Genomic DNA, 25,618 nt, shown 5'->3' on the forward strand with positions numbered 1-25,618 from the left:
TAGGTCGCAGACGAGGCTCAGATCTGGCGTTGCTGTGGCTATGGTGTAAGGTGGCAGCAGTAGCTCTGATTCGACTCCTAGTCTGGGAATTTCCATATGCTGCGCTTTAGGCCCTTTTAAAAAAAAAAAAAAAAGGAACATCCTCAAACTCGAAGCTTCACAACAAGCCTATTATAATGCCCTTTCATGATCAGAATGTAATGCTAAGGGAAAGAAAACAATACAAGCTGAAACTGGAGTGCAAACACCTTTGCTGCTGTAGGTTTTAATGGAAAAGGTTTGTGAGCTAATCGGGTTCCTTCCCACAGATGTGTTGCAAACATGGAAAGTGAAGTCAGAGAAGCTGGGAGCCCTGCCTCAGTCGACTTCTTATTCCATTTCAGTCTCCTGAAACATCCCTGGTTAATAAGACTCTTAGCAAAACACAGACAAGCATTTCTAACAGTCCCTCAAGATTCCTCATTAAAGCTGAAGTCACACACTAGAGACAGGTGGTCTGAAGGGTAGTTGAAGGACGGCAGCCGGTTGGGTCCGATCTGCTCCTCCGTGAGCAGATCCAGGGCCGAGCGCACGCTGAGTGCCTGCCGGGAGTACCAGATGTAATCCAGGGTGTGGCGGCACTCGCCTGAGGTCCGGATCTTCCAGGTCGTGTATGGGGGCTCTGACTGCCCGTCGGCACTCAGCAGCTTGTAGGCGCTGCTCAGGTTGAGGCTGGAGGAAGCAAAGTGTTTGTAGACCTCCTCTGTTGGCTCTGCGTTGAAGTCCCCACAGATAATGAGGGGGATCTTGGCTCCCTGGGTGATGTTCTGCAGGTTCTGGAGAAGGTCACAGCCTTGAGCCGATCGGAATCGCTCCCAGCCAGTGCGTGCCTTCAGGTGGGTGACCGCGATGCAGAACTGCCGGCGGGATGCCCTGCACTCCAGGGTCTGGGCGATGGCCACCTGATTGGTTTTCAGCGTCATGGCCGTCAGCCTGATGTTGGCACTGTTGACTAGCTTGAATCGGTTCTGGAGGAAAAACAAGGCACAGCCATCGGGTCCATTGTTATGTTCGACGTCTAGACAAGGTGACCAGGGCTTGGGGAAAAAGGTGCCTTGATAGCCCAGTCTACTGAGGAGGGGGTGGAAGGTGTCGAAGTAGTGGTCCACCTCTTGGAGGCACAGTATATCGGGCTGGTAGGCTAGGATCTCTTCCAGGATGAGACATTTCCTTTCTTCCCACTTGAGTGCTTCGATAGGGCACTGTACGAAGTTGTCTTTGCCTTCCCCAAGCGCTGAAATAAAAAAGCCAATCAGCTGTCAGCTACGAGAACCACGGCTCCTAAGAACCTGGGAATCTCTGCAGGTTTGAGGCTACCCAAGAGCTTCAGAGGGCTTCCCCTGCTGCAGACGCCTGCGGTGATCCTTCTCTATCATGCACCAGCCCACCAAACTGGGTAATTAATGTCTTACCCTCCAGGAGAAGCAAGCCCCTGATGCTTTCATATTAAAACCATTTCTTATTACTATGTTCTAGGACCTGAGATCCTCCATTTTAGTCTTTTTCTTCTCTTTAAGATTTTTATTTTTTCTATTATAATTGATTTACCATGTTCCGTCACGTTTTAGTCTTAAACAGTGTTTTCTCTGCACTCCCAGAGATGTTAACTGTGCCAGATGAAATATATACACTTAACTCTATATAATGATTTCAACACTGACTATGGTAATCCATACTAAGCCTCTTCAGACACCACTCAGAGTAAATGACATCTGTTTTAAATGGGCAGCTTTTCCTACTTGTGGATGAACACCTGAGAAAAAAAGAAAAATATCAAAGACTGGAAAGGCAGGAAGTATGCCCTTCTTTTCCAGAAAAGAGGAAAAAATGGTAACCCTGGTTTTTTCTTAACATTTCAACTGCTACGTGATCGGCAATAATACAGAAAGTTGACTGACACATCTGTTTGACTTCAGCAGACCCAGGAAAGGAGTCCTTCCTACCACAACAAAGTATTATCTTGGAGTTCCTGTTGTGGCTCAGCCAGTTGAGAATCTGACTAGTATCCAAGAGGATGAGGGTTTGACCCCTGGCCTCGCTCAGTGGGTTAAGGATCTGGCACTGCTGGGAGCTGTGGTGTAGGTTGAAGATGTGCATCAGATCCAGTGTTACTGTGCCTATGGTGCAGGCTGGCAGCTGTAGCTCTGATTTGACCCGTAACCTGGGAACTTCCCTATACCGGAGGTGCGGCTATAAAAAGACAAGGAAAAAAAAAAGACAGAAAAAAAGAAAAGAAAAAGTAATATCTTAGAGCAGAGAGGAGTGAAGAAACACCGCTGGCCTCAAATTATAAAGAGGTGTCTGGATGCGAATCTGGCCACAAGCAAGCGTGCCCAGATGCACCCTAACCCCCACACAGCTCTCATCCCCTGCAGAAAGTTCTATGTCAACCAATCAGCAGACTCTGGTTCCCCCTGACAAATCTCTTATTGCTCTGGACTGAAAGCTGGGGACAACAGAGAGGCTAATAAAAGTCCTTTTTTTAAGTCTGGATGTGCTGGGAAGCAGAGAGACGTTCACTGAACTTGAAGAGCCTGCAAATGTGGAAGGTACGGAAGACATTCGAGTTGCTGGATTTATTAGTGAAAACTTGATGACTCCCTTTCCTACCCACCCTGTGGGAGCTCCCCATGCTGCTCTAGTCACCCCCCCCCCTTCATCCCACCCATGCCTCGTCCCTCCACGGATGGCTTCGTTTGGGATCCGGGCACAAACATGGCGGGCATACCTTGGGCAAGGATGTTCCACTGCATGACCCTAATAGGTGGGTGGCTGCTGGGGCCATCTGCCCTCAGATCCACAAAATCCCTCTGGAAGCGGGGAGGCCGAGTGTGCAGGACAGCCCTGCATTCCTCAAGGAGCTCTTTAGGGTCGATGGGCTCCAGATGTTCTGTGTCGGGTGTCACCAAGTACTCTGGGTGCTGGGCAGCAGCGCTGCTGTTGAGCGTCTTGGCGAGCGCACTATATAGCCTGCTCGTGCCGTTGCCCATGGGATACACTACGGGAAAGGAAAGCACAGTTACACATGCCACTCCTCCTCCTGCCCTTCTTCCATTCTCCCTTAGCTTAACTGGGAGGTAGCACAGTTATTGTCCACAGAAGCCAAGAGCTCAATTCAGGGCGATGCTGCCATGTTCACGATTCACAGGATGGATTAAGGGAGGACTTTCCAGGTTCTAGCTTTTCCACTAGGACAGGTACTTGAAAAATGGCTGTTGAATAACTTGATCTTCATGGATTTGTCTTTATATTTTACAAACCCAGTCTTATGAAAGCATGGCTAGCTACACAAAATACAGATTCCTTTCTAAATTGTTGTTGTTGCCTTTTTAGGGCCGCAGGTGCAGTATATGGAAGTTCCCAGGCCAAGGGTAGAATTGGAGCTATGGCCGCTAGCCTATACCACAGCTCATGCAACGAGGGATCCGATCCGAGCCGAGTCTACGACCTACACCACAGCTCATAGCAATGCCAGATCCTTAACCCACTGAGCGAGGCTAGGGATCGAATCCACATCTTCATGGATACTACTCAGGTTCGTTACCACTGAGGCACGATGGGAACCCCCCCAAATTTTAATAGAACTTGAAGTCCAGTTTGTAAAGAGCCAGATGTTAGAAACCCCAGTTAGTCCTAAAGAGGTTAGGTTAGCACAGGCTGTTGCTCTAGCCATGCCAGGGATCCAGATCCCTCTGCTATGTATGGGAAGAGCACACCCCATTTCTCCTCATCTAAACGGATTAAAATGCTCTAAGGAGAACAGGGCAAAACCTTCATTGAATGAGCAAGAGGGGAGCTGTAATTGTCACTTCACTTGTAAGCAGTTGATCGCTCTTTTAAAAGGTCAACCACGTTTCTCTTCATTACAGTGTAAATTAGGGGCAGATTGGACTTGGAACAACCATCAAGATTCTGTGCATGATGCATCCTGGAATGGAGGAATCTGAGTTTCCCATCCAAATCCTTGCCCTCCCTTTCAAGACACAAAGTTCTCTTCATAAAACATATTATTTGGCAAGCTGATGGCATCTGAAACCAGCAGTCAATCCAATTCACTGCAGCAGGTCACAAAAGCAAATTCAAATGTTCACCACCAAGTGTCCTTAAACATCAAGAGCAACAAGCATGCAGGCATGCTCTCCATCGTGCCCTTGCATCAACTCAAAGTAGTGCCCCCCCCCCAACAAGAGAACTAGATGAAGGCAAAGAAACGCACACCCAGTCCTCCCAACATACATTTCTGTGTCCGTGCAACTGCAAGCAAGCCTGTTCTTCTCACAAACACACATGCAGGAACATGTGCACACACCTGTTTCGAACTGATTTGAACATGTTAAATTTTAAAAAAATAATTTGCTTGCCTATCTGAGTATGTGGGTCCAAAGAAATCTTCTTGGCTGGCAATACAACTTTGAAAATCTTTCTTCTGTAATTCTAGTTAAAAAAAAAAAAAAAAAGGGGGGGGGCAGTGAAAATCCTACAGTTTCTCAAGTGTGGTTTCCAGATCAGTAGTATCAGCATCGCCCAAATGGAAGGGCACCATGGGGCATTTCAAGTGTGAGACTAACAGCAATATTTGACGTCTGTCAGGCTCAGGCAAACTACCAGCCTGATGCATTTCAGCTTCAAAAGGACTGCTCTACATTCTTTTAATGACATCATATCTTTGCCAAGCTTTAGTTCTGTAGTGGTAGTTGTGGTAAAAAGCAAGGATTACACAGAAATAAATGTGAAAAAGAAGGTAACAGTGTCCCACAGGAGTCAAAAGTTTGAGGCGTTATGTGAAGCCTAAACCACACTTCCTTCTAAAACTTAGAAAAACCTTCACATAAAGTGAATGAGGAAGAGAATAACATCTGTTCAGACTACGAAACCATGCCAAAAAGACATGCCTGGAGAGCCAAGTGCAACTGTATCCTATGTAAAAGTGAGCTAAAGGTCACTAAGAAAGTGGCAGAATAGCCTAAATTAGAATTGGAAAACTAAGAAATAAGGCAACAAAAAGAATCAGTAAAAAAATATTAACAAAGAAACGAGGGGATGTTCCCATTGTGGCTCAGTGGTAGTGAACCTGACTATTAGTATCCATGAGGTTGCGGGTTCGATCCCTGGCCTGGCTCAATGGGTTAAGGACCCGGCACACTGTGAGCTATGGTGTAGGTCACAGACGTGGCTTGGATCTGGCGTTGCTGTGGTTGTGGTGAAGGCTAGCAGCTGCAGCTCCAATTTGATCCCTAGCCCAGGAACTTCCATATGCTGCAGATGTGGTCCTAAAAAAAAAAAAGAGAGAGAGAGAGAGAGGATAAAGCATTTGAGAAATAGTGGCAAATATTATATGCACCCCCCCCTTTTTTTTTTGCTTTTTGGGGCCACATCCATGGCATATGCAAGTTCCCAAGCTAGGGGTCGAATCAGAGCTTTCGCTGCCCGCCTACACCACAGCCACAGCCACATGGGATCTGAGCAGTATCTGTGACCTACACCACAGCTCACGGCAATGCCAGGTCCCTAACCCACTGAGAGAGGCCAGAGATTGAACCCGCATCCTCATGGATCCTGGCTGGGTTCGTTAACCACTGTGACACAAAGGGAACTCCTAAATGCCCATTTTAAGCAAAGATCCAACATAGAGATAATGGGATTTCTTGCAGCAGGAAAACCAAGGCAAGCACATGGAACAAATACTAAAAACTATAAATCAAGAGAACTTAGGAGCACAGAGTTTCAATCTGCAGGATGGATTAAATTCTGGAGGTCTGATGCAGAGCAGGGTGACTTTTCAATAATTCGGTATTGAATACTTGAAGTCTTTTACACGGGTAGATCCTGTGTGGTCTCACCCCCCACCCAACACACACAGTAACTATGTGAGTGACAGATGTGTCAATTAGCTTGACTGAAGTAATACCAACGTATCAAATATCAACACATTGTGTAGTACACTGTAAATACATACGATTTTTATTTGTTAATTATACCTCAATAAAGCTGGAAAAATAAAGTGGTCTAACAGGGAAAATAAGGTAAAACATGTATCACAGACATACTCAAACATCAATACATAAAGGTCTGCCTTACCTTTGTTATTCTAAAGAAAAGAGGAGGGGAAAAAAACCCTTAAAACCACATACTGAAAACATCACATACCTGAGAATATCAACCTAGAATGACCAATACCAACTGGACGGTAAAGAAAAAGAAAAAAATCCCAGAGTTCCCATCATGGCTCAGTGGTTAACGAATCCGACTAGGAACCATGAGGTGTCAGGTTCAATCCCTGGCCTTGCTCAGTGGGTTAAGGATCTGGCATTGCTATGAGCTGTGGTGTAGGTTGCAGACGCAGCTCAGATCTGACTTGGCTGTGGCTGTGGTGTAGGCCAGAGGCTACAGCTCCGATTTGACCCCTAACCTGGGAAGCTCCAGCCGTCATAGGTGCTGCCCTAAAAAGGAGGAAAAAAAAGAATCCAACTGCAGCAGCTCAGGTGGCTATGAAAGTGCAGGTTCAATCCCCAGCCCAGCAGAGTGGATTACAGGATCTGGCATTGCTGCAACTTCAGCCATTCTAAAAAAAAAAAAAAAAAAAGTCTACACACAATAAATGCTGGAGAGGGTGGGGAGAAAAGGAAACCCTCCTACACTGCTGGTGGGAATGTAAACTGGTACAACCAACACAGAGGACAGCACAGAGGTTCCTTAAAGAAACTAAATATTAGAACTACCATAGATCCAGCAAACCCACTCTTGGGAACATATCAGGAGAAAACCATGATTCAAAAAGACAGTGCACCCCAATGTTCACAGCAACGCTACTCACAATAGCTAAGACATGAAAGCAACCTAAATGTCCATCAACAGAGGAATGGATTAAGACGATGTGGTACGTATATACAATGGAATATTACTCAGCCATAAAAAAAGAACGAAATAATGCCATTTGCAGCAACAAAGACCTACAGATTTGTCATACTAAGTAAGTGAGATGGACAAATATCACCAGGTCACTAATATGTGGTTATCTAATCAAAAATGACACAAAACAGCAACAGACTCAAAGATTTTTTTTTCTTTCTATAGCCACAACTGTGGCATCTGGAAGTTCTCAGGCTTGGGTGTGAATCAGAGCTGCAGCTGCCAGCTACACTACGTCCATAGCAACACTGGGTATGGAGCCACATCTGCAACCCACACTGCAGCCTGCAACACTGGATCCTTAACCTGCTGCACCACATGGGAACTCTCTAAGGAGTTTTGTTTGGTGGGGGCAGACTGGGAGGTCTTGATACTTTGTCAATCAATCCCCAGCAGATATGGCATTTCTACAGCAACAATTTTAAGGTAAAACTATCATTATGTGTGTGATGCTGTGTGAATATACATATAAATGCACATGAATGAATATTTATATACTTCTATGTAGAACATGATAGATATTTAGCCAATAAGTATAAAAGCTGAAACGACAAATACATTCTACATTCAGAACTTAGTGCACACACATGGAGTCTGTAAATACTATTTTCTAGGATCTTCTATTTCAGGTTTTTTTTTTTTTCCTTTTTTAGGACTGCACTGGTCCCAAATGGAAGTTCCCAGGCTAGGGGTCGAATTGCAGCTGGAGCTGCTGGCCTACACCACAGCCATAGCAACACAGGACCCTTAACCCACTGAGGCCAAGGATTGAACCTGGGCCCTCACAGAGACTATGTTGCGTTCTTAACCCATTAAGCCACAATGAGAACTCCCCAATTCGTGTGTGTGTGTGTGTGTGTGTGTGTGTGTGTGTGTGTGTGTGTGTATAGATGTATATATATGAGAAACTAAATCACTTTGCTATATACTTGAAACATTGTAAATCAACTACACTTCAATTAAAAACAAAAACAAAAACAACTATCCAGAATTCCCTGGTGGTGCAAGAAGTTAAGAATCCAGCACTGCCACTGCTGTGGTGTGGGTTCCATCTCTGGCCTTGGAACTTTTGCATGCTGTGGGTGCAGCCAAAAAAACAAACAAAACAAAACCACGATATGGAAGATCTGCATAACCCAGTTAACCAACATTTATTTCACAAATGACCAATACAAAGTTCACTGACATGGTATCAGATTCCAAGTTGCAAAAAACTATTAAAATAGAAACTACCACAAAGAATATTAACTACAAGTCATCTTAAAAGGCTATTAAGATGCTTTTTCTCCTGACTACATTATCTGTGAGAGACTGGATTTATTTTAACCAAAAGAATATATCACAACAGATTGAATGGAGAAGCAGCTATGAGAATACAACTGTCTCTTATTAAGCCAGACCTTAAGAGAATTCCAAAAATGTCAAACAATGCTACTCTTCACTAATTTCTTTTTTGTTTTAGAAGACAGTTATTTTTCCACATACAAAAAAAAGATCCTTACTTTGATCATTTGTTAAAATCCTTAACACTGACTTTATTATTAGATTTAATGACTTGATAAACATTGAAAAATGTTCTCATGTTTTACTAACTTGATATACATGTCATATTAAATAAAATTCTGTGGAGCCCTCCACAGGGCTTTTTGGTTTTTTTTTTTTTAAGAATGAAAAGGTATCCAGAGAATAAAAAGTGGGAATGTCTCCTTGAATTCAACCATCCTCTAAGTGTGGACATCCTGTTTCAGCAGACAAACAAAGCAACTCCTTAGGAAAAAACAGAGCTAAAAAAGGTGAAATGAACTAACAGAAAGTAGACATGTCTATAATTCATTTAACCACAGTTTATCTCAAACTGACAGGGTACCTGATCCTGATCACAAAAGGTGGGAGGTCACCGCTCTCTACTGTCCCCAGGCTGCTCCAGGGACCAGCACACTACCTCCACATCACAGACAAGCTTCCCTCATCGCTACCCTGGGACTTCTCATTCCAGACTGAGCTTTTCTACACCTCAGAAATACCCTTCTCACCAAGTCAGCTTATGGAATCAAATCAGAAGGGATCTGAGGAAGTCCCATTCGTTTCTTCCTGTCTTCAGTTGTTTGTTTGTTTTTGTTTTCATCTTTTTAGAGCCACGCCCTCAGCATATGGAAGTACCCAGGCTAGGGGGTGAACCGGAGCTGTAGCTGTCAGTCTACACACAGTCACAGCAATGCAGGATCTGAGCCATGTCTGTAACCTACAGCAGAGCTCATGGCAATGCCGGACCCTTAACCCATTGAAAGAGGCCAGGGATCGAACCTGCGTCCTCATGGATGCTAGTCAGATTCGTTTCTGCTGAGCCACGGCAGGAACTCCAGTTCTTCTTTTCTGCCTCTAATCCTAAGAGCATATGAGCTTTATATTTAGTTCCAAAACCTTCTGGTAACAGACAGCAATTCAAAAAAAGTGCAAAACCTTGAGCTAGAGATTAATAATTAAAAGTGGACACGATGAAGAATTCACGTGCTATTTTTGTGCTTCTAACACCGTACCAAAGCTCAGATCCGCCTAAAAACTCCAAGGTAGTAGGGCAGTTATTTAAATTTGAGAACAAAGCAGGGCTGGTGCATGTGGGGTACCCTTCTGTCCCTCCCCCACAAAGGATGGTGCCAGTGACAGCTGAATGTTTCCTATGTACCACTCACAGTTCTGCTGCTTTGACTATGGTATCCTCAAGCCTCACCATAATCCTAGATTGTATGCCTTTTACAAGGTGGGAGTAACTTAGTAACAATTCCTGTGGTCTCACCTGTTTTTAAAAAGCCGCTTTCTTCTTTTAGAATATCAACCATTAAAAAAACATTCTTTTGGAGTTTCCACAGTGGCGCAACAGGATTGGTGGCATCTTGGGAGCGCTGGGACATGGGTTGCATCCCAGCCTGGGCACAGTGCGTTAAGGATCCAGAGTGTTGCCACAGCTGCGGCTTGGGCTGCGACTGTGGCTGGGATCTGATCCCTGGCCTGGGAGTTCCATATGCCACGGGGTGGCCAAAAAAACCAAACCAAACCAAAACAAACAAACAAAAAAACCCATTCTTTTCTCATATAAATACATGATTCCGAGGTTGCTTGCCTTCCTGCTGTAGTTTTATGCCTTAACAGGGGTTGTCATTCAGAGCTTGAAAATGACTGTTCAGAACAGCACCGTGGGGAGGAAGCCACTTTGCTGGGGCAGAGGTAGTACACACAATTCATCCAGGTGGTAGGTAGCTAAAATACTAGAAGTATCTTCTACTCAAGTTTTATTTGGCACTCATACTGGCTTCTAGGTCCAATGTGACATGTGTTTGCAGGGTTATTTTTTTATTTGACCCCATATTACATTCGGTTTTTGCCCCAAATTCATCCCCCCCAACCACTTCAGAAAAGAAAGTATCAGCCATCATTCTCAACGTAATACACATGACATAACACACACAGGCAAAAAAGATGACAACAAACAACAATAACAACAACAACAACAAAAAAAGATGGCAACAGTGTTGTCATGTAGCTGTACCGCTTTCATCACAGACCTCGATGCTTCATTCCATGATGATGATGATACATACATACCTCACTGCTACTTTATAGGAATAACTCTTTTTATCCTTATAACAGCCTTTAAAGATTTGCTGGAGAATTCAGATTATTTAGATTCCAGAAATACATTAGTGGTATGTCACCCCTTACCTTCCTAATAAATAAAGCAAATGTGAGCTAATCACTAAAATATAGAATACAGAGTTCCCATTGTGGTTCAGTGGAAACAAACCCAACTAGTATCCATGAGGATGCGGGTTTGATCTCTGGCCCAGCTCAGTGGGTCAAGAATCTGGCGTTGCTGTGGCTGTGGTGTAGGCCGGCAGCTATAGCTCAGATTCGACCCCTAGCTTGGAAACTTCCATATGCTGCGAGTGCAGCTCAAAAAAACAAAACAAAACAAAACAAAACCCATACACACATATATATAATATATATAGAATATATTTACTCCCTCTCTCTATATGTATAGAATACATTTTATATACATATAGAGAATAGATTCACTCCTTTTTTTTTCTTTTTTGGCCACACCCATGGCATATGGAAGTTCCTGGGCCAGGGGTCAAATCTAAGCCAGAGCTGCAGCAACACTGGATCCTTAACCCACTGTGCCAGGCAGGGGAGCAAACCTGTGCCTCCACAGAGACAAGCTGGATCATTAAGCCCTTGTGCTACAGCAGGAACTTTTTTTTGTTTGTTTTTTTTAAAAAGCTGTGGTGTGCAGTGGCTTGATGTGGGGAATCTCAATTCCCAGACCACAGACTGAACCTTGGCCGCAGTGGTGAAAGAGCTCTAACCACTAGACCACTAGGGAACTCCCAAGTATATGTTTACTTTTTATACTACCGATTGCTACACACTTCTCAAGAAATTGGCAGACCACAGTATAAGTTCCTAAGAGTGCCAACCATCAGAGGGAATGATGGGGGACAGTTTAATGAAACATCTTCAATCAACAGTTAGAATGAGAATCCTCACCATGCGCCCCAGACTGCCTGGGCTAACCAGTCCACACAGTCCTAACAGCACCTCAAAAATCACCACAGAAAGACCCCTCCACATAATGTTTTTCTAGTTACCCACAAATGCGTGTAATTCTAGAGTTTGCGCAAACCAGCCTATTAATAATTTCTCCCACCTTTAGTCTGAGTTTAGTCTCTTGAAATGATGGCTTGGCCAAAATGCTGATTAAAAAGCAGAAACTAAACAAAAGTCAGGATTATCTGGATACACACCTGAGAAACTGCTGGAGCCGAGCAACCTTGGGCCCAAGGAAACCTCCAAGAGTAAAGTACGCAGAACTGCAAAGGACAGACGTCACAGGAAGCCATCATTGAAACAGCAAGCTTATGCTGCCACCTACTGGCCATATGCTGAACCACATCAAAGTTCAGACATCTAATTCAGCAGCTCATTTTCATTAGGCTCTTTAGAGCAGGTTCCTGAGTAAACGTTGCCACCTTCAAAATATTCACAAGATAACCATCCACCTAAAATAGCTTGGGTATTGGATATGGGTGATATTTACTGAAGATATAAAGATTCATTGCCCCCACACCTGACAGCTTCAAGGAGCAAGCCTCAGTGGCTCCCTTCTCCTTACACCTGACCTGCTTCCTGACTTAAACCACCCTGGATATCTGAACCATAATCCTTGTCCCTAAGTTCCTGGTGAATAAGGACTAGATCCATCTCATTTACCACTTCCCCCAGGACTCAGCCCAGTGCTTCTGAAACGTTGATAGAAGAAAGGATGGCAAGTGACAGCAGCAAAGTGTCAAGGACCCTGTCAAACACTGGCAGGGGAACTGCCCTGGGTTGGGAAAGCACTTTATGGTATACTGTGCACTTTTACTTGCTGAAAGCTGTTATCCTCTTAGGAACTCCTTGGCTATTTTATAGATGATGCTCAATGGGACAAGTCACTATTACCTTTCTGGAATTTTGTGAGGCTGTAATTAGGGTCCTTTCTGTGTTGTTTTTTACTCATCTGCTAGAAAACCAAAACTCAACTGCACAGCATGACTCCTGCAGGTCTGCCTTCAATTTTTGTGTGGCAATATGGATTTGTAGGACATTAACTCCTGGACCCCAGAGACTGGATTCTAAGTGCCAGTTTAGGAAAATGCTATTTTCTGGTGAGGGTCAAATATTTCAGTCAGTGATCAGTCTTCAAATATCTATTATTGGAGTTCCCGTCGTGGCGCAGTGGTTAACTAGGAACCATGAGATTGCGGGTTCGATCCCTGCCCTTGCTCAGTGGGTTAACGATCCGGTGTTGCCGTGAGCTGTGGTGTAGGTTGCAGACGCGGCTGGGATCCTGCATTGCTGTGGCTCTGGTGTAGGCTGGTGGCTACGGCTCCGATTAGACCCCTAGCCTGGGAATCTCCATATGCCACGGGAGTGGCCCAAGAAATAGCAAAAAGACCCAAAAAAAGAAAAAAAAATCTCTATTATTGAGCACCACTGACTAACGTTGACAGGCATGCCTGAAGTCCTTAGCAGTTGAGCATGTTAGCATGTGAAGGGATAAGGGCTAAAGCTTCAACTTTCCTCAGTGAGATCTGGCTACAGTTCTGAAGGCAAAATGGCCTTAAACACATGGACTCCGGTTAGGCTGTCTGGTTTCAAATCCCATCTCCTCTTTTTACTTATCGGATACCTCTCTGTGCCTCAGTCTCTTTCTTTGAGGATCACTTTGGGTTACTGTGTACTTCCTTGGGTTACTGTGAAGAATGAGTTAAACTAAATGTCTAGCACATCCTAAGTGGTAGAAATGCTAGGCATTTTGCTACACTTAGCAAAGCTCACTCTCTGAGTTTAAAGAGATGCTATTAACCTTGGAGAGCCCAGCCTGGGCCCTACTACTTGAATGTATTTTCATTATTCTTCCCAATAATCCAGCAAAATGGGTATGTGCTTGCCATTTTATAGATACTAACATTAAGTGACTGAATGCACAGGTTTCTCAGGATTGCACAACTGGCAAAGGGACTGGCTCTGCAGGCCCGAGCGGTCTGCACCTTGGACTGTGGCTCATAGGCGTCTGAGTGCTGATCCGGAGTCAGGACAACTGCGTGGAGGCGAGCCAGGGGCACGCACATGCCCGGGGAATGAGCAGAGGGCAAGTTCCACCTCCTCCCTCTGCCATCCATCGAGGCACACATGTTGGCACAGCACAAAGTGTACAAGGCGGAGTAAGGACCCACCCCGCCCTACTGGAGAGATCAAGTGAAGGTCATGCCTCTCAACCTAACGTGTCTAAAAATATAAGCTCCTAGACACAGGACAACCCAACGACCTTTCTCTGCTAGGCAGCAGTCACGGACAAGAATGCCAGGACATGGATGCCAGACCAGCAGGTCAGACTCCTCTAGAACATATGGTAAGGAAAAAGAAATCCCTCCACCATAAAAGCTTAGGTTAACCTGTTAAAATTGGTGCTCCGTTTTCAGTTGGCTGGCCAAGCATTTCCATAAGCTGGGCTTTTCCAGCATAATGCTCTGAAGTAAAAACATTTTTTTTTTTTTGTCTTTCCGCCTTTTTCTAGGGCCGCACCTGCAGCATATGGAGGTTCCCAGGCTAGGGGTCAAATTGGAGCCGTAGCCGCCGGCCTACGCCAGAGCCAACAGCAACGCGGGATCCAAGCCACATCTGCAACCTACACCACAGCTCACAGCAATGCCGGATCCCCAACCCGCTGAGCAAGGGCAGGGATCGAACCGGCAACCTCATGGTTCCTAGTCGGATTCGTTAACCACTGAGCCATGACGGGGAACTCCTCTGAAATAAAACTGAAAAGGCGGAGAAGTGGAAAGAATCTGGTGGGATGGCAGCTCTCCACTAAGACGGTGTTACTGCCTGATGCTCATTATAAACATTTCTGGGACACTCAAGGGGGTGCGGGTTTACAGCTGCGGATGGAAAATAGGGAGCAAACAGGAACTTCTGCTCACAGTACAGAGTTCTCTCTAGATCAGGGGCCCAAACTATAGCCCTTAAGCCGCATCTGGTCAGTGTCCTGTATTTGTGATCTTTCACATTTTCGAAGGGTTGAAAAGATTTAATATTTCATGATGTGAAAAATCGTGATGTGAAATTCAAATTCCAATGTCCGTAAATAAGGTTTATGTATTGTCTATGGCTGCTTCCACACTTCAGCAGCAGGGCTGAAGAGCTGCAACAGAGATTTTTGGGCTATTAAGCCTAAATACCTACTAGCTGGCTCTTTACCGAAAAAGTCTGCAGACCCCTGCTCTAGATTATATTGAAATGAATCGTACAGTCCCTCTATACATATTTCACAAAACCAATGAAAGATTCAGTCCTTTAAAATAGGGAAAAACAATTTTCATATATAAATTTCCATAGATTTGCTTTAATAGTTACGGCATAGGTAGGAAAAGATCATCTTTACAAGTCTGAAGTGAAAACTGTCAGTGGTTTTGTTTTTGTTTTTTGTTTTTTTCTCTTTTTATGGTCGCACCTGCAGCATATGGAAGTTCCTGGGCTAGAGGTCGAATGAGAGCTGCAGCTTTGACCTACATCACAGCTCACGGCAACACAGAATCCCAGCCACATCTGTGACCCAAGTCACAGCTTGCGGCAATACCATATCCTTAACCCACTAAATGAGGCCAGGGATCAAACCCACATCCTCATGAATACTATGCTGCCTTCTTAACCTCTTGAGTCACAACAGGAATTCCTATCAGTGGTTTTTAAATCTTTAGTCCAGGAGTTCCCTTTGTGGTGCAGCAGGAATGAATCTGACTAGGAACCATGAGGTTTTGGGTTCCATCCCTGGCCTTGCTCAGTGGGTTAAGGATCTGGTGTTGCAGTGAGCTGTAGTGTAGGTTGCAGATGTGGCTCAGATCCTGCGTGGCTGTGGTGTACGGCAGCGGCTGTAGCTCTGATTTAACCCCTCGCCTGGGAACATCCATGTGTCGCGGGCGCGGCCCTAAAAAGAAAAAAACAACAAAAAAACCCCAAAACTTTAGTCCAATTATTTTTCTTTTTCGCCACACCTACAACATGCAGAAGTTTCTGGGCAAGGGATCAAACCGGTGGTACAGATGTAACTAGAGCCCCAGCCGTGACAATGCCAGATTCTTAACCCACTGAACCCTGTGGGAACACCCAAAGATTCATTTTTTTAAAATGGGAATTGACACGTTGCCTATAATCAGCAGATCATCAGACATGAAATAGAGCAGATTATTACTCTTGCCTTCCTAAGAGCTTTTGGGAGTAAAGTTCATGTATTCAGATTTTTTAAGACTGAAACAACAATGTAGTAAAACAAGAAAAGATGCCACCAAGAGACCAAAAACTTGCAAAAATTCCAGGAAGACAGAGACAGAATTAACAGAGAATCCGACTAGGAACCATGAGGTTGCAGGTTCGATCCCTGGCCTTGCTCAGTGGGTTAAGGATCTGGCGTTGCCGTGAGCTGTGGTGTAGGTTGCAGATGTGGCTCAGATCCTGCGTTGCTGTGGCTCTGGTGTAGGCCGGCGGCTACAGCTCTGATTGGACTCCTAGCCTAGGACCCTCCATATGACGTGGGAGCGGCCCTAGAAAAGGCGAAAAGGCAAAAAGACAAAAAAAAAAAAAAAATCTTCCCAAGGGAGCTGAGTCCACAAAGGGCAGGAGAGGCAGAGGGGAGATTGTCAGGGTAATTCTTTCAAGAATGGCACTGAGGAGTTCCCGTCGTGGCGCAGTGGTTAACGAATCCGACTAGGAACCATGAGGTTGCGGGTTCGGTCCCTGCCCTTGCTCAGTGGGTTAACGATCCGGTGTTGCCGTGAGCTGTGGTGTAGGTTGCAGACGCGGCTCGGATCCCGCGTTGCTGTGGCTCTGACGTAGGCCGGTGGCTACAGCTCTGATTCAACCCCTAGCCTGGGAATCTCCATATGCCGCGGGAGCGGCCCAAGAAATAGCAACAACAACAACAGACAAAAGACCAAAAAAAAAAAAAAAAGAATGGCACTGAGACAGCTCCTTCCTCTCTCACACAGAAATGGCCCAAGGTGGCTTCTGGCAGCTTCAGAAGTGGGACATGCCCTGAAGGGCTCCCAAGGGTGATGGGGAGGGAAGGAGAGCAGACGGGAGCTAACGATGGACCTCAGGGGAGCCAAGTCTCAGAGAACACAGATGAGAGCTGCCCAGCATGGCACCTCCAGGGCATGCAAACTGCTCTCCCCTGGAGGCACAGCCTGAGGGAGAAGCATCCATATGTATCTATACAGACTTACAGCTACAAGAGAATATGGACACAATAAGAATAGGCTTCTATTTAAAAAAAAAAGAGCGGACAAACAGAAAATCTCCAGAAACTATAAATGAGTTCAAAACAGACAGGTTCAAGCATTCCTGCTGTGGTAGCTCAGTCACTGCAGTGGGGCGGGTTTGATCCCTGGCCCAGTGCAGTGGGTTAAAGGATCCAGCTGAGCAGCTGTGGCTCAGATTTAAGTTCTTGGTCCAGGAACTTCCATATGCCAGGGGTGCAACCATAAAAAAAAAGAAAAAGAAAAAGAAAAAAGACATGTTCAGAAAAATCTCACCAAATAAAGAGATAAAGATTTTTTAAAAAGAGGACTCACAGAGGATGGATCCATATGGCCAACAATCTGTCTAATGGGAGTTTAGTAACATGAGAACAGGAGATACAGTGGATAAAATCATCCAAGAAACAGAAATTCTTCCTGTGCTCAAGAATGGTTTTGTCCTCAGACTGGGCTCACCTGACGCTGAGTCTTTTACCCTGATAGAACTTTTGAACATCAAGGATAAACAATACTTCTAGAGATAATCAATACTCACAGAGACGTTTAGGTTCCGAGGAAAAATATTTTTATTCATGGGCCACCTGTGTTCTGTAACTTTTAAAAAATTATTTAACAAGCTGTCATGAAAATCTTCCAACCACCTGAAAGGGAAATCAAGTCTAGAACACATCTCAGCAAATCTATTTGGCCTAGAAAATGGGAAAAGATGAACATATTCCTTCATCAGGTCCCTCAGGGGTGGTTAGCATCCACGAAAGCAAAACATAAAGGAATCAGGAAATTATCATATCCAAGGTGTCACCAGAACCTGCAAAGCAACTTCCTCATACCCTGTACTGGATGATGTACTGAGTCACAAGCCATTTGCAGACTGGCGAAGGACCCCCGCCCCAGGTGCTGGACTCAGAGCTGGGGGCTGGGATGGGAAAGGGAGGAGGAGGCGACGGGATGCAGAGACCAAAGCACCGCCAGGGCTCCCTCCTGCAACTCCCTCCTGCCCAGAGTCTAGCTCCAGGTAACTCTGGACCAGAGATACTACTCCAATTCTTAAGAGGGAATAAAGGCGGTTTTTAAATCTTTCTGCACAATCCCTCATAATAATCCAGCAGCCATCTGACTTCCGGGGGCACTGGTAAGAAACTTCTAGCAGGCTTCCAACCATTTGGTAAAACAGGTCTCACTGGCTGTCCGCCCAGGCTACACGTCAGAGCCAACAGCTGCTCAGGGCCCACTCGCAGAAACTAAAATTCAGATCTGAGTGGGGCACAGGCATTCTTTTGATAGTACCCGGAGAAAAAAAGTAGTCACCCCTCAGTGGCTTGGTCCCAGGACCCCCCCAGATACCAAAATCCAGAGATGCTCAGGCCCCTTATGTGCCCATCTGCATATGGGAGTCGGGGCAGGGGACGACATTTCACAGGGACATGCAAACCCGACAGGAATAATTTTTTTCAGCCCTCGTTCCCCTGGGCATGCCTGCCCACATCCCTGACACCGAATTCATGGTAACTAACGTATGTTTCAGGTGCTGCTTCCAGACCATGTGGAGACAAGATTTTTGCTGCGTAGCTAAGATCTCTGCTTGAGGTCTTGCTCCTTCCAGTGGGAAGGCTGCTTGCCCCGATCCGAAGAATAGCAAATCCCCGATATTTTAGTTGCTTTCCATTAGAGTTCAAGCAGGTTAACTGCGGAGCCAAAGACCCACGCACATCGCCCTTGAATTTCTAAGTATTCATGTGTGATAACCATTCAAGTGGTTATCATGATCCTATAAATCCTGATTAGAATCACTCCAAACAGTAAATATACCTGCGGAGTCTTCCTTCCTCCGCCTTCCAAGAACCAGGATGAACCTGTCTCACCTCTCTTTTAGCCAACATCACAGGAACTTACATGGTGTATTTACCCACCAACCCCCTCGACTGTACAGCTCCACAGACCCTCTCCCGTTACAATGTCAGTGTCAAGTTCTTTCTCACTGAACCTTCACAAATATACCAATTCTTTCCTTTTCTTGAAGTGTGCTTCCATTCAGGTAAAAGTTGGTTCTTCCTCTGGAATCTCCTGAATTTGTCTTGGGCCCCAAGCTCAACGATCTTAACTCTCTTCCAGAATTTGGCCTTTAACATGTACTATGTTTGGTAAAACTTGTGCATCAATCAGTCTCAATTTACCTTATGTTTTTTTCTAGTAAAGTCCAGCAAGCAAAGTTAAATGACTTGCAAATGTCCTGAGTGTGTTGAATGTGATTCTGGAGCCATGGTTATTAATTCAAAAGCCCCCAATAACTCACTGTTATTTAAACTCCTGCCTGTGCTACAGGAAAATGATACCTTAGTTCTTCCACAGAGAAAGCAATGTATTTCTGTAGAAGCTTGATAATTACAAGCTTTTCCATTTCTTCTCTCTCACAAGCAGCTTACTCACATCGTTAAGGGACATACTAAATAAAGCTGCCTCCTCATCAAACATGCTGGTATTTGCTTTTTAAATTGCACCAGGAAGAAAAGCAACATGTCCCACTGGTGGAGAACAGTAATTCAGCCAACTCTTCATTATCTGAGGAGGAGGAATGTGGGGGACACAGCATTTAGAAACCCACAGAGGACGCCAGACCGCACTTCATCTAGTACAGTAACAGTGGCAACTGCTGCTTCTTTACCCAGGCTGCTGCCTGCCATGAGAAAAGGTAGCAAAACACTGCTAGGTCTCCTTTAAATTCTAATAACCTGGAGTTCCTGTTGTGGCTCAGCCGGTTAAGAACCCAACTAGTATCCATGAGGGTGTGGGCTCGATCCCTGGCCTCGTTCAATGCGTTCAGGATCTGGTGTTGCTGTGAGCTGTGGTGTAGGCCAGCAGCTGCAGCTCCAATTCATCTCTTAGCCTGGAAACTTTCATATGCTGCAGGTGTAGCCCTTAAAAAAAAGGAGAGAAAAAAATTCTAATAAGCTAGCATTTGATGATTGTACTCATCTGTCCAGTGACCTCTGATGGCCAAGGGGCATAAGTTAGGAAGGAACTGATTATCAAATGGGGTCAAATGTTGGGATCACTTACCCCAACCCCAAAAACACGCTGGAGGGGAGAGTAGCTTCTAGCTCCCTCAAGCCTTCTCTAGCCAGATGTCTAAACTTTGGGCCATTTATGAGTAATCTGCTTTCAGAGTTCCCAAGTGGCTCAGTGGGTTAAGGATCTAGTGTTGTCACTGCAGTGGCTCTGGTCACTCCTGTAATGAGGGTTCGATCCCTAGCCTGGGAACTTCCACATGCTGTGGTTGCAGCTGGTGGGGGCAGTGGAGGGCGGGGGTGAGAGGGAAGAGAGTAATTTGCTTTTTGTTTTGGGGTGGGTTTTTTTTGGCGTTTTAGGGCCTCACCCTCGGCATATGGAAGTTCCCAGGCTAGGGATCGAATCAGAACTGTAGCCACTGGCCTACACTATCACAACCACAGCAATGTGGGATCCAAGCCACATGTGCAACCTACACCACAGCTCACGACAATGCCAGATCACGGACCCACTGAGCGAGGGCACGGATCAAACCCACATCCTCATGGATTCTAGTCAGATTTGTTTCTGCTGCACCATGAAGGGAACTCCCAGAGAGTAATTTGTTTTTGATTACTGTTGTCATTTTGTTCAGTAATGTGGAATCTGGGGCCCACCAATAACTGATTCTGTTTAATAAGTCCGCAGTAGGATCCACGAATCTGCACCTAATTTAAAAGCACCTAATGCTGGTTCCGAGGATCTCTGGGAAACGTTTTGCAAGGAACCTCTTCTTTCATCCTGCCACATTCCTGCCTCAGGCCTTCCACTTTGCTCCTGGCTCTTCCCAAGCAAAATGTTTTAACTCTTTCAATCCTACCTATGCTTCAAGGTCCAGCTCAAATGCCAACTACTTTCTGAAGCCTAAAGATCACCAGTGCAGAGGGACTTCCCGCCCTCCAGCACCCTCATGCCATTTGCAAACCTTTAATTGTAAGAGAATAAAAAGTACCTTATTTCATTAAACAGTCATGTCTTTGTGCAAAGCTCATCTCTCTTACTGGACACTAAATTCCTTAGAGGCAGGCGAAACCTCACATTCTTTTACCCTCCCATAATAAAGCACCTACAGAATGAGACTTTCTTTTTTTAGCTTTTGAAGGCGGCACCTGTAGTATATGGACGATACCAGGTTGGGGGTCGAATCAGAGCTGCAACTGTGGCATACACCACAGCCACAACAATGCTGGATCCAAGCCATGTCTTCAACCTACACCACAGCTCAGGGCAATGCCGGATCTTTAACCCACTTCGCAAGGCCAGGGATTGAATCTGCATCCTCGTGGATTCATTACCACTAGTTGGGTTTGTTACCGCTGAGCCACAACATGAGACATTTTGTAAAGACTTTTTTTTTTGTCTTTTCTAGGGCTGCTCTCCCGGCATATGGAGGTTTCCAGGCTAGGGGTCTAATTGGAGCTGTAGCTGCCGGTCTACGCCAGAGCCACAGCAACACGGGATCCGAGCCGCCTCTGCGACCTACACCACAGATCATGGCAACGCCGGATCCTTAACCCACTGAGCAAGGCCAGGGATTGAACCCGCCACCCCACGGTTCCTAGTTGGATTTGTTAACCACTGAGCCACAACGGGAACTCCTTGTCAAGACTTTTTGAATGATCAAGTGATGAGCATATAAATCGCATTCATGAATTCCTTCCAACAAGTTGCTAAAGCGAAAACTGAACGAATCCAGAAAATTGCCTAGCTCTTATAGTAGTAATTGTCTACAATAAAGTCTTTCAATTTCTTTCTTTGTAAAACCACGGGATATCAGAGAACTTCTAGAAAGTTCATTAAACACCTGCGTCAAAAGTCCAAGATCCCAAATGTTGTGACCTTTCTTCCCCAGCTAACAGCACAGCTGTCTGTCTGTATTACACAAACTATCTGTAGTCCCAGAATGAACCTACTGACTAACTCTGCCTCTGAAGGACTCAGAGGGAATTTAAGGTAAGAGGTTAAGATATGAGATATGGTCCAGGAGACACCAACTGGTTTTCTTTAATTTCTCCCACCTCTAACCTAACAATGTTCCTCTTGAAGATTCCCAGCAAGAAAAAAACACCAGCAGTTATTAGGTGGTATCCATTCTAACAGTAATTTCACAATGTGCCAAATTCCTATAGAACCGGGAAAGAAGATCTCAGTGACTGTCAAGTGCATCTCTTTACACTTTTTTCGGTGTGATAAAATTGCCAGGTTTGAAACAGAAGCTTTATTCCTAAAAGTATGAGTAATCTGTGTGTAAATTGTGGCCGCCCTAATGAGTCCTCAGGCTGAAACCAAGGTGGCAAAATAGGGGAAGTCCAGAGCACGTGACACGGAAAACTGACTCTCTGAAAAAGGATGGCATCACCTTTACACGATCTTAACCCAGGTATACAGGACGCAGAATGACATAAATATTAAGAGTGGAAGTCTCCGAACAATTTTCAAATAAATGTAAAAAGAGTCAATGCGCGTTATAACATAGTTAGCATGACATTTAAAAAAATTCAGAGCATCTAAGTCGTACAGGCCATATGATCCAATGAGTGTTTTTTCTTTTGCATAAAATGTTTCATCACGATTAGAAGTAAAACCAACAGAAATCATGTGTGGCCTCGGAAGGGGGAAGCTTAACCTAGGTCAAGAGCGAGAAATACTGAAAGCGCGGCATGCGACGATAAACGGGAAGCTACCACTGGGTTCCAGCTCTTACCGGACGCGGTGCAAGCCCCAGGCCAGGGAAGGCGAGGGCAGAGGGGCAAAGAGTAGCGGAGACCGCGGCTCAGCGAGAGGAGGACACGCTTCCCCGTCGGACCCCACCGCCCGGCAGCCCCCGGCTTCTCATTCATTCCGCGCGGTCTCCAGGTGGCGGCCGCGCGTTGGCCGCCGCCGCGTTCTCCGCCCGGAACCACCGTGCACTCACCTGTTCGGGACGACGACCTCGCGGCGCCCTGGGCCGCAGAGACCGCCGCCAGGAGCCGGGGGGATGCGGGCCTGGGGCCGGCGGCGGGCGGGGGCGAGCGGCGGCGCGGCGGCGGGCCGGGCGGGCGGCGCAGGCCGGGCGCGTCCCTCTGCAGCAGGGCGGAGCAGAGCCGCCGCGGGCTCTGAAACATGCCGGGCGCCGCTGCCACAACCGCCGCGGCTCCTCGCGCGCCCCACAGATCCTCGGGGCCCGGCCGAGCCAAGCCGACTCTCGGGTCAGTCCAAGCAGAGATGCCCCGGCTCCTTCTCGCGCAACCGCGGCTCGGCGGAAAGTCCTGGACCTCGAGCCGGAGACGGAAAGGTAGCAGCAGCTGCTACGAGGTGGAGCCGCTGTCTGCCGCGGGCCGGCGAGAGCTGGAGGGTAACCGGCCAGAGCTGCGAGCTGACAAAGTGGGCGCTACCAAGCGGGACCGGCAGAGGGGGATCCGCGGGACCGGAGCCCAGAGCGACCAGGGTGGGACTCCCAGAACCGGTGTGATACTGCTTCGACAGGAAGAAGAGCTTAAGGTGTTTATTGGATGGAGGACGTAGGAGGCCCAAAGTAACAAGTGATTCTTTGGTGCGATTTTAAAGAAATGTATCTCCCCTTCCGCTGGCTGTAGTGGAAACGCCCACAGGCTGGGAGTCCTGAGACCTTTCCAAGGCTCTGGCCCTGGGGACACGTGTGTCTGAGTGGAAGGTAGCATCTGTGTGTACGTGTGAGAGTACATGTGAATCCGGCAAAGGGTGTATGCCTCCGGCCCTTTCGGGAGGATATACTGCGTTAAACGAAATTAAGCATGATAGGACCCGGAGTGTGTGCGAGGGCGGTGCTAAGACAACATCCCTCTCCTCAAGGATGTGATACTCAGGCAAAGGGGGCCAAAGGTAGCAAGAGAAATCAGACCTTAAAGCTCAACAAGGCAGATTAAGATCAGTGTCACAAGTTTCCGCAAGGCTGGTGATAGAAGTCATAAACAGGCCTGGGATTTCTAGATGGGCTTTGAGGTCTAAGATTTACACTTGTGGAAATTGGGTGGGAAGTGGTGATGATTTACACATGAAGGAAGAGAATAAAGAAGAAAGCCCTAAGTGTATTTGGAGGAACAGTTCTTAGTTCTATAGGATGGAAGGTAAGGAGTAAGAAGACAGATGCTTGGATAGGTTATATAACCTCTGCCTATGGAAGGCAGAGATGAGACTACATCTAATATGGTAGGAAATTGTGAGCTGAGCAAGGATATATCTTAGGACCGTGCTTTTTCCCTCTCTTTTCTTTCTTTTTCTTTCCTCCCTCCTTCTTTCTTTTCTTTTCTTTCTACCCCACCCCCACCCCACGAATCTTACTGAGCCACAGCAGTGACAACTGTGGGATGCTAAACCCCTAGGCCATGGGGAACCCCAGCCTGACTTTAATTGGAGGTCATGTATCTCAGGGGACATGGAAAGGCAGGAGAGAGTAGACCCATGGATACGAAAGATAGTCTAGACCTGTATCTGGTACTGGAAAAGAATGAATGGAAGAAACAGCTCAGATAGATTGCGCAGAGAACAATGACTAACCAGAAAGGGAAGAGTGGTGGTTGCCAAGACTGGATTCCTCTCTGAATGATTTATGAATGAGAAATGTTTTCTTGTTGGATTTCCCATGATTTTTCTGGTTCTTCTGTCTTGTGGAATTGGAAGCTTTTCATTACCAAGGATATTCAAAACATTTTTGAGACCCGGGCTGTATATCTGACACCCAGAGGGTGTGGAGGCGTCAGCTGGTGCAAGTTGATCCTAACTCCTGGGAGACAGGCTTCTTGGCAAATTAGTAAATCTTCTGTTTCCTTATCTATAAAAACAGGTAGAATCATACCTTAGTCATTAGGTGAAATAAAAGGCAATGAGAAAATTTGTCAATAAAAAGTATTTTGCAAATATGTCAAAATTTTGAATTAGAATCCAGGGTCTATAGGAGTTCACTTACAATTGTTTTTCTTTTCCATATGTTTGGATATATTCAAAATAAAGTGCTGAAAGTACTATTCGAATATAAACTGTCATTTTTTATTTTTTAAAAGTTTTATTGAAGTATAGTTGATTTACAATGATGTGATGATTTCTGCTGTACAACAGAGTGATTTAGTTATACATATACACATAGTCATTCTTTTTCAGATTCTATTCCCATATAGGTTATCACAGAACATTGAGTTCCCTGTGCTATAAAGCATATCCCAGCTGCCGATCCATTCCATAAAATACTTAAACTGTCATCATATATATGCCAGGACCTGCGACCTCATGATTTTTTTTTGTCTTTTTTTTTGTCTTTTTGTCTTATTGCTATTTATTTGGGCCGCTCCTGCGGCATATGGAGGTTCCCAGGCTAGGGGTCCAATCGGAGCTGTAGCTACCGGCCTACGTCAGAGCCACAGCAACGTGGGATCCGAGCCGTGTCTGCAACCTACACCACAGCTCACAGCAACACCAGTTCGTCAACCCACTGAGCAAGGGTAGGGACCGAACCCGCAACCTCATGGTTCCTAGTCGAATTCGTTAACCACTGTGCCACGACGGGAACTCCTCTTTTTTGGTCACACCTGAGGCATTCGGAAGTTCCCTGCCCAGGGATCAAACCTGCGACACAGCAGTGACAATGCCCAATCATAAACCGATAGGCCACCAGGGAACTCCTAAACTGCCATTATTAAATGGGATTCGAAGTGCATGCTGTTCTGAAAACAGGTCAGTAGTATTATTTTTGTTATATATTAAATGCAGTATACTTTAAGCAATCAGAAAAATATAAATTAAAACTTTATTCACTT

General features: G+C 45.7%; 1 protein-coding gene across 4 annotated transcripts; it reads right to left on the bottom strand.

The window, feature by feature from the left end:
• Window positions 1-234: 234 nt before the first annotated feature.
• NOCT (nocturnin) lies at window positions 235-23,158 on the bottom strand. 4 transcript variants are annotated; one of them, XM_047798961.1, is made up of 4 exons: window positions 22,765-22,878; window positions 4,401-4,473; window positions 2,768-3,037; window positions 235-1,273 (listed from the first exon to the last, which is right to left on the bottom strand). In XM_047798961.1, exons 3-4 carry the CDS (start codon window positions 3,027-3,029, stop codon window positions 450-452), a joined length of 1,086 nt encoding a protein of 361 aa, XP_047654917.1. In that variant the 5' UTR covers window positions 3,030-3,037; window positions 4,401-4,473; window positions 22,765-22,878; the 3' UTR covers window positions 235-449. The 4 variants fall into 4 exon arrangements, with proteins under 4 accessions (XP_047654917.1, XP_047654914.1, XP_047654915.1 ...); XM_047798958.1 differs by lacking the exon at window positions 22,765-22,878 and adding an exon at window positions 11,754-12,723; XM_047798959.1 differs by lacking the exon at window positions 4,401-4,473 and having other exon boundaries at window positions 22,765-23,158.
• Window positions 23,159-25,618: the final 2,460 nt, after the last annotated feature.

This window comes from Phacochoerus africanus, chromosome 10, assembly GCF_016906955.1.
Source record: "Phacochoerus africanus isolate WHEZ1 chromosome 10, ROS_Pafr_v1, whole genome shotgun sequence".
Lineage (NCBI taxonomy): Eukaryota > Metazoa > Chordata > Mammalia > Artiodactyla > Suidae > Phacochoerus > Phacochoerus africanus.

What these genes read in the sequence shown, in the direction of transcription:
- NOCT (XM_047798958.1), bottom strand. Translation starts at nt 11,888, where the DNA reads ATGGCCAGTAGGTGGCAGCATAAGCTTGCTGTTTCAATGATGGCTTCC. An exon ending in GGACCCACATACTCAGATAG is followed by an intron (nt 3,038 to 4,400) that starts GCAAGCAAATTA and finishes CCTTTCCCGTAG; the next exon opens with TGTATCCCATGGGCAACGGC. An exon ending in GTGGAACATCCTTGCCCAAG is followed by an intron (nt 1,274 to 2,767) that starts GTATGCCCGCCA and finishes TTTTTATTTCAG; the next exon opens with CGCTTGGGGAAGGCAAAGAC.